A 9,108-nucleotide genomic window follows, 5' to 3' on the forward strand; every position below is an offset into this window, starting at 1 on the left:
AAGGTTAATTTATAGCATAAGAAATTAGAACTCTTTATGCAAAAACCACAATAACACATGGAGTTTTATTCTTTTCATTTTAGTGTGCCGTTTCTTTTGCATATAATCAAAAGTCACACTATTAATTGGTATTTTCAATTATTTGCAATTAAGCATAAAATAAATCTCATAACCGATTTCAATTATTTTTTCTTCTATGGACTAATAATAGACATGTTATTGTTCTCGTATTTATCAATTCTCTTTTCTAAAAAGTCCGATATCAAATATAAAATTATATTCATAGTTATACAATAACTTTAGTAAAATTACATATTATTAATTTTTTTTTCTAAGGAAGATTTTTTTTTTGTTTATCAAAATTTTTTTTTAGTAAAGTTAGACGCAAAAATGTCAATATGGCACAATTCAATTTTATCTCAATTATATTATATACTATCATTTATCATTATAAGTCCAAATTTAGTAGAAAGCTGAGACAAATAATATAAGAATACATAATTGTTTGTTGATATATCTTCTTGTGAGAATTTCATTTTAGAATTTCAACAATCATGAGAATTTGATAGTCATAGTATCAGTTATGTCTCTCTCTAAACCATAACCGAGATATAAGTTTGTAGGTCTTACAATATTAGTTGGTCACTTTTAATTAAATTTTTCATTTTTCATTATTGATATATTCTTTTGTAAGAAATTCTCTTAAATGTGTCATATCATCACAAAGAAGGCCTAAGAGCAATTCAAGCTTCCTTTTAATAGTAAAAGATGTTATATCAATTTTCAAGATATAATTTAGCCGATCAATATAATAGATATCCAACCATAAAAATTATGGATTAACATATATGAAGAATATGAAATACAAAATGGATAAATAATAAAATGGTGAAACTGAATATACAATAGATGATAAGATATTCTTATATGAGTGACCATTTGTTTTACAAATTTCTCGTAAGGATGCATGAAAATCAATAGATACTTTAGTCAATATTCAGCCATAGAAATCAATAAATTAGTGAAGGCATACATGAAAAGTAAGAAAAGAACATAAGATATTATTAAAAGTTGAAGAATACATACCCAAGAGTTATTTTGGAGAAAGTAAATGATGACTTAAACAAAAAATCTATAAATTAGTAAATACATTTTTCTTCCTCTGGTTCTATCACATGGATCTGGAGTAAGTAGACTAAAATAATATAACGGTTCTATGTTCTCGATAACAAATGAACAACCAATATCAATAAATAAATGAGAAAAATAAGATTGTTTACCTACAATCATTGTTATGATAAAAAAATATTTTAAAGATAACTTTTAAATGAACAATATAATTTGATAAGAGTAATTGAGAATACCGGTCTTTTCATCCATTAACATTCTATTTGTAGTGAAAAATTATTTCTTTCAACCTACAAATGAAGAACAAAAACTAAACATTGGTACAAATGAATATTGAGTGAAAATGTCAAATATTAAGATTTAGAAATGAGTAGAAAAAGAATGTGGGGTGGTGGTTATAAAGAGTGAGAGTGAACCTATTAGTCACTAAACTTTCTCATTTTATAAGTTATATTTGGAGGAATGTAAAAGGATGCATACAATTATGATGATCTTTTTAGTAACTCATACAATTATGATGATACAATTAATTTTTTAGATTTAATTTAATAAATTAAAAGAAATAAGTAAAAGATTTTAATAGAGATTAGAAACATTTTTTTAGAGTGACACATCATCAAAATGCTTGCCTATGAGCAACTCAACCTTCCTTTTACTAAGTATGATTTTCACATATTTATTTGTTTTGATTTTCCGTCTTCATATGGTGTATTTTGTTGTTCCGTCTTTGTGTATGTGCTAAGTTCTAATTACTTTACTTTTTTATTTTGAAAAGACAAAAAATTATCAATCTTTACTTACCTTATAAACGGACTATGGATTACAAGATCTCTTTCTCCCTAAGAATCAAAAGTTTAAAAAACCACAATAAAAATACATCCTTTCTACCGGTGAAAATATGAATCTTTCTAGCAAAAATAGAAAGGTGAACAGAAATTAATGATCATCTAAACAATAGGTTAAGTTTTTAACTAAGCTTGTAATTGAAAAGCAATAGTTGATTCTTAAATTGCACTAGCTTAGTATGCAAAGTGGGATGATATTCTCTACTCTTTGATTCTATTCTATCACTTCTAAAAAAGAAATTCACTGTCACAACGATTCATCAGCAACATTATTCCAGAGGAAACTTCTTTGCATTAAAAAGTACTTTTCAATATTCCAAAGAGTGTATTTGGTACAAATTACAATCAGTGCAGGTTTCTGCTAAAATAATATTATATGAAAATGTACAATAATGTATAGCATCAACCCTTTTATTGTCCAATGCCAATAATAACTCAAAATACTAAATCAAATAATTCCTATGGTAGAAAACAATGGGTTTTCCTTTTCCACTAATAAATTGTACTAATTAAGAAACATAATATAGTTTCCAACATAATCGATATCACAATAGATTTGCCAGAATCACGGTGATGTGCATGATGCACAATGTTTCTGACAAATCCACTATAATACCAAACATGCGCTACTACTGCTTCGATCAATTTCAACCAAAAAGAGCTGCATGAAGAAGCACATTCCAAGTATCAGGAAGTCCTGGAAGACACCAATGACTACAATCTGTTGGCATAACACCACTGTATCCTTCAGGATGTGCATCTTTTCTGTACTGTGATAATGTTGTTACATCTAGAAAATACACTGGCTTCTTTAATCTGCTTAACACCTTTTTCACTATCACCCAAGCCATTGGTGTCCCTGCTGGATACTTCAAACCAAAGAATGGTTGTGTCTCACTCATGCATGATTTTGCTGGTTGATTCCAATCTTTACCCCTAATTTACCAAATATCATACACCAATAATAAATAAATCTTAGTCTTTTATTTTTCAAAATTATGATCATTTTTAGGCTAAATTGTATTTTTAACCCTGATTTTGGTACTCTAACTTTCATAATAGTATTTTTGGCCTCATAACTTTAGCTCATTTTACAAAAGATTGTCACCCCACTGATTTTGACCAAGTCAAAGCACATGTGGACACCAATTCACATGTCACGTCGGCAGGTCAACACACATGTGGAGAGTGACTCACATGACATGCTGACGTAGCATGTGTTCGTTGACATGGTCAAAATTATTGAGGGGTCAGCCTTTTGTATAAAGGGCTAAAATTAGGGGGTAAAATTGCTATTATGAAAGTCAGTGGGCCAAAATCACAAGTTTGTCAAAATTAAGGACCAAAAATGTAATTTTAACCATTGTAAAACCATACACTTGGTGCTTGTTCCGAATTATAATGAGTTTAACAAAATCACAGTGACACTATAGTTTTACATAAACTTCAAAGTGTAGTTATTGTGATTTTGTCAAATTCACCGTAAATTCAAAGATTAACTTAATTGAAGTAAGTAACTTACTCGTAATGCACAGGCGAAATTCCTAGAAAGAAGACCTTAGTTTGAGTTGGATTTACATTGATGTTAACCCATCTAGCCCAAGTTGTCAAACCTTTGTAAAATGCAATGAAACGGTTCATGTCTTTGTATAACTTGCCACCTTCTTGAATATAATCCCATCTGCATTGAAATGTCAACAAAACCACAAATAATTAATCAATATTAATTACTAGTCACTCCTTATAAATAAGAAAAATTGATTATGATCATGATGATGTTGAATATTAGTAGATCCTACGGTTGTGCATTTCCATTGTGGGTCCACCAATGCCACGTGTTGAAAACTAGCACGTCCATTCCTCTCCAAGCATCACCACTCTTAATTGAGTCCAACTTTAGAACACGTCCAACGTTCTCACGGTCAAGATCTACCAAGTATGGTGTGCGGAATAGAAATAATTGGAGACCATAATCCTGAAATTAATCCAATAATAATCATTTCATTAGAAATGTTAGTTTTTATCATAAACATTTTTAGTGTCACACACAATTGATACAAGATTGAATGATACACCAGTGTAATTTATGCAATTTTTATGTATTATTATAAGTTTGTTAGGGTAGTTTATGATAAAATAGCTTTTAAAAATACAATTTTCACTAGTGTGAACTTATAAAATAACATAAAACCTAATTTACATAAACTCAAAAATAAGCTAACTTCGTTAAAGTTTACATCCTAGCCCTTCTAAGTTCTTAGATATTTTAAGCTTTGGCTCAAACCATTTGAAGTACCCAACTCTATTTCCTATTTTAGTGCCTACCTTCAATTGAAGCAGCTACCAAAGTATACAACTTGAGAAATTTCATCACTCAACTCCATTCAAGTGATGTAATGATTTGCCTCTTGGTTCAATGAAAAAATGAAAAGTGCCATATGGAATATCAATTACTAGAAGAAATGAAAAAGGAAAACTCCTTCCTTTATTTATCACAATGATGTGGCCCCAATATTTTGTGACACTTTTGTAGTTTTGTGATTTACTGACTTTATAGTCGTGCAAGCAGAGGATGGCATATGAATTAGGCCACCAGTGTCAAGTGGTCCATAATATGAAGGGATTAATTTTTGTGTACAAAAATTGAATTTGAAGGACAACATTTATAAGGGATTAAGATTAAGGACTAAATTACTAATTGATATTATTTTCAAAAGGGAAAGTTGTCAAGCCTTGAATGAATGAGCTATACTATTTCAACATAAAAAAATTGACCATATATTTAATAATGTACTATATTTCTTTCCTACTTTTTATTTTACATACATTTTAGACACATTTTAAAAATATACACAAAAAATATGTAACGACAAATTTTTATGTTCAAACATCATTTTTTTTATTTACAGTCAGTTGAGAATCGAACTCAGGACCTATAACGTACTTCTCAAACTCTTCACTACTAGAACAACCTTAATGACTTTACGTTCTGCTTACAATAAATATATTGTAAAATAAATGGCTCACTTCAGATTATATTTTTTTTCCTACTTTTTTTTTTTTCCTACTTCAATTTGTTTATATAAATAATAACTTGATTGATGCTTATATCAAGGGCAAACATAATAAAACAAGTATTCAATCAGATATTTCTTGAAGTAAGAAAAATCAAACACAAATCATTACAATTTTAAAAGAGGTTGTGCAAAGAATAATACTCCTAAATTGGTCGAGTATTACATCAAATATGAGATGCACTAAATATAAATTTATAAGTACTATATAGATTATCTTTACTTTATAAATCAATTTTATTAAATCCATTAAATATAACGATGATTTTAAGATGGTATCGAAGTTTCCTTTAATATCGACAAATGTGTTACAATTCGTTGTATTCATAATTTAGTTAGCACTAATGATGATTGTTAGACTGCTAGTAGATGCCCAACACTAATTATTGCTAATTAAGAAATTTGTTAACAAAGTTTCTATAAAGTACTAGTAAAGCAAAAAGGTCTTGGCAATTTGGAGAGCATGAACTATTATTATTAGAGAATTTCTTGTACAAAGAAAAAGGCACTATACACTAGAATATGTAGTTTATTTTTAAACGCATCAATTCCATAATAAATTAAAGATGTTAACTTTTACTTTTATTAAATAATAATAATCAAAACAAAAAAAATAATGCGCACGTTCCAAATAAGAATGAAATACAAAATGTGTTTCTTTTCTGGCAAAAATAAAATAATTTTTTTTTTAAACATTTTATTGTTTTTAAATTCTTTCCATGAGGAATTTTTTTAATGTAAATGAAATATCTTCTACGTGTAATTTTTTTTTTAATGGTAAATTGTTATCTCCGACCTCCAACTCCTTTAACTCTTAGTTCAACTAATTCAACCAGTTAAGTTACTCATTTCACTTCACCTTACCTTTTACGTGTAATTGCGGTGAATAATATTGTATAGTCCTCCTTCAACTAACCAACTCCTTTAACCTTGGACCTCAACTAATTCACTTAGTTGAGCTACTCATCTCACCTCATATTCCCCGTGTAACTATAGTGATTAATATTGTAGTATTGTAGAATTCATATGAATAGTAAACATTCTCTAAAACTTTCAACTCTCCTACATACTCAAGTTTAAATTCATACCCTCAAAATTTTAATTAAGTTAGAAGAGATTTATATCATTTTATCTAAATACTCTTGAATTTATACTAGAAAATATGTAAAGAAAAAAATGAATTGTTGGTTGGTGAGAAAAAAAATGTGAATACTACTAACCATTAACCACAAAATGTCTTATGTCCCCGGGTAAAAGGAAAAGCCTCCACCAAACACGTTTCATACTTTATTGTTCACGCTCCATTGTTTCACACAAAAAATAAAATAATACTACTAATAATTTTGAGCACAAAAAAAATGGATCATAGATTTGAAGAAAATAACAACATGAGTTCACACAAGGCAATTTACCAAAAAAAAAGGTTACCAATTTCCAATTTAGGTGAAAGACATAAAAGTAAGGAAAAAATTAAATAAAAGTCACAATTTGCATGGACACAAATACACACCAAACATTATTTCATTACCATTAAAATCAAAAGTATCAAAATTAGAAATTTAAAATTTAAAATAAAAAAACATAACCAACCTGGAAAGTTATTGTGGAAATAGCACTCTCTTTTGAGAATGAAGTTCTTGTTTTTGGCACCCAAGAATGAATCATACATGCCAATGAATTGAACTGATTCAAGCTCAAAGAATCACCAACAAACATAATCTTCTTCCCTCTATACTTTGCTAGAAAATCCAATGCATTGAACCTAAAAAATAAAATATATATTATATATATATTCACTTTAGCCACCAAACACTAATATCAACTCATCTCCCAAAATACTCGAGACTTGACTCACACTTAACAAAGATAGATATAAAATTTAGTCACACTAGTTAGTCTATATCGGTATAACTAACTAGTATAACTAATTTTCATCTGATGCGAGACTTCTGACTCATAGTTAATATTATTAAATTAGATACGAAAGTTAGTTACACTCGATATTACGACTAACTTTCACATCTAAATATAATTCGAGGAAAAATATGACTAACTTTTATGTCGAAGAAGAAGTCTACCTTGGTAAAGAACACGTGAACGGTTGCCACCGATACTTCTGATACTGAGTATCGGGGCGACCGTACTTTTGACAATTGAATTGTGGATCTATGAAAGGACAAGAAGAAGGATCATAAAGAGGATATGAAGAATCAAAGACCCATTTACCACGAAACCAATTGCATCTTCCAGCAAGTTTTCTCTCATTACTACTATTGAAAATGGTAGTTGATGTTGTTGTGTTAAATTCTTGAGCTTTTGTTTGGTGGGAAGAAAATAGAAGAAACAGAGATAATAAAAACAGAGTTGGAAATAGAAAACCCATTTTCTTGGATTTCGATCCTTCTTCACAGGTCTGTGTTGAAAAGAAAAAGGACCAAAGAGTGCAGAAAAAGTTGTCTGTGACAAAGCCTTTTATAATAAGAGAGAGAGAGAGTGTGAGTGAAGAATGTGAAAACAGAGCTTTTTTATTTTTTTAAGTACTCTTTTTTAATCTTTTTAAAATTTACAGTATGATTTGTATATTTAATGCTGCTGCAGTAAGTCAGAAACAATGGAAGTTTGGAATTTAATTGGATGGATTTGTTTTAACAGTGGGCATGTGGTGTGGTGGGGTTGGATCTGATCTTGATCCTTTGCATTCAAAATTCTAGGGAATTAATTATTAATTTGATTCAATTTAAGTCATGTCACATGGTTGAATTTGAATTTTCTTATAAGGGTCAAAGACATTGAGATAATACTAGTATCAACTAGTCTAATTTAATTTTACAAGCCTTAATTAATTAAATGATCCCTTAAAGATATTTTTGGTTTCAGATTAGTCCCTTAAAGAAAAAAAGGTTTAAATAGGTCCCTTAAAGAAAAAAAAGTCCGAATAGGTTAAAGACATCTCCGTTAATCAGTTTGGTCCCTAAAAAGAGATCTAAATAGGACCAAACTGATTAACGGATATATCTTTAAGGGACCTATTCGGACCTTTTTTTCTTTAAGGGACCTATTTAGACCTTTTTTTCTTTAAGGGATCAATATGAAACCAAAAATATCTTTAAAGGACCATTTTATTAATTAAGCCATTTTACAAAATAAGTTTGTACCGTGAAAGTTGCATCTATAAGAATTAGTGTTTAGAGTTCAGACTATCTCACATTCGTTGTGGGATTACTTAATTGTCTTGATGAATTTTGTCGTGTACATGCTTCTTTATGTTTTTAGATGCATTTAGGGGTGGATTTAAACATTACATATTGTTGCGGCTAAACATAGAAATTAGGCTTAACTACATATTTGGTCTCTTACGTTTATTTTAGGTTTCAATTTGGTCTCTTACATTTAAAACGTATCAATTTGGTCCCTTAATTTTTACCGTTTGCATTCGTTAGTTCTTTCCGTCAATTTTGTCACTTGTGGCAATCAGTTTGCATATGTGGATAGACACGTGGACACTTGGACACACTGACACGTGTATAGTTCAAACAGTGCTAGTGATAAAATTAACATAAGTGACTAAATTGAAACCTAAAGGACCAAATATGTAGTTAAATCTAGAAACTATAAACTAAATTATATTGAAAATAAGAAATAATATGTTTAATGCAATACATTTACAATGAAAATTGTCTACCAAACATTTTTTGAAAATGAGCTAAAATAACATTATTGTTAATTGTTCCAATAACATCTTTTTTTATTTACAAGATGATCATTTAACCACTGATCACTCATTTTATTACATTGTTGACTCTTCACAAACTTCATAACTGAAAAACATGTTACACACTTGCAGTTGCTACCGTCAAAACTAAAATCAACTTCAGAAGCTTAGAAACCATATCAATTGTGTTGCACTTGTTTCACTTTTTTTTAACAAAGATCTTAAAGTCGTTTTAAGTTTTAACTTGATATTGCACCGCCACTTTCGGCACATCTACAGAATTTTGGATCGCATCATATATTTCTAACATAATTCTAAAGTTGATGTGGCACCACCACATCCGGCACAT

The 9,108-nt window shown here is 29.3% G+C and overlaps 1 protein-coding gene across 1 annotated transcript; it reads right to left on the reverse strand.

The window, feature by feature from the left end:
- Positions 1–2,233: 2,233 nt before the first annotated feature.
- On the reverse strand, positions 2,234–7,550 carry LOC123897627 (protein trichome birefringence-like 39). The gene is made up of 5 exons (XM_045948342.1): positions 7,126–7,550; positions 6,638–6,809; positions 3,773–3,948; positions 3,496–3,654; positions 2,234–2,909 (listed from the first exon to the last, which is right to left on the reverse strand). Exons 1-5 carry the CDS (start codon positions 7,428–7,430, stop codon positions 2,621–2,623), a joined length of 1,101 nt encoding a protein of 366 aa, XP_045804298.1. The 5' UTR covers positions 7,431–7,550; the 3' UTR covers positions 2,234–2,620.
- Between the last annotated feature and the right edge of the window lie 1,558 nt (positions 7,551–9,108).

The sequence above is a fragment of the Trifolium pratense genome, linkage group LG7 (genome assembly GCF_020283565.1).
Source record: "Trifolium pratense cultivar HEN17-A07 linkage group LG7, ARS_RC_1.1, whole genome shotgun sequence".
In the NCBI taxonomy this organism is placed as follows: domain Eukaryota; kingdom Viridiplantae; phylum Streptophyta; class Magnoliopsida; order Fabales; family Fabaceae; genus Trifolium; species Trifolium pratense.

Excerpts from the sequence above, each read along its gene's own strand:
- LOC123897627 (XM_045948342.1), bottom strand. The coding sequence starts at position 7,430 with ATGGGTTTTCTATTTCCAACTCTGTTTTTATTATCTCTGTTTCTTCTA. Across the intron at positions 6,810-7,125 it reads TTCACGTGTTCTTTACCAAG|GTTCAATGCATTGGATTTTC; the intron begins GTAGACTTCTTC and ends TTTATTTTTTAG. Across the intron at positions 2,910-3,495 it reads ATTTCGCCTGTGCATTACGA|GGGTAAAGATTGGAATCAAC; the intron begins GTAAGTTACTTA and ends TTGGTAAATTAG.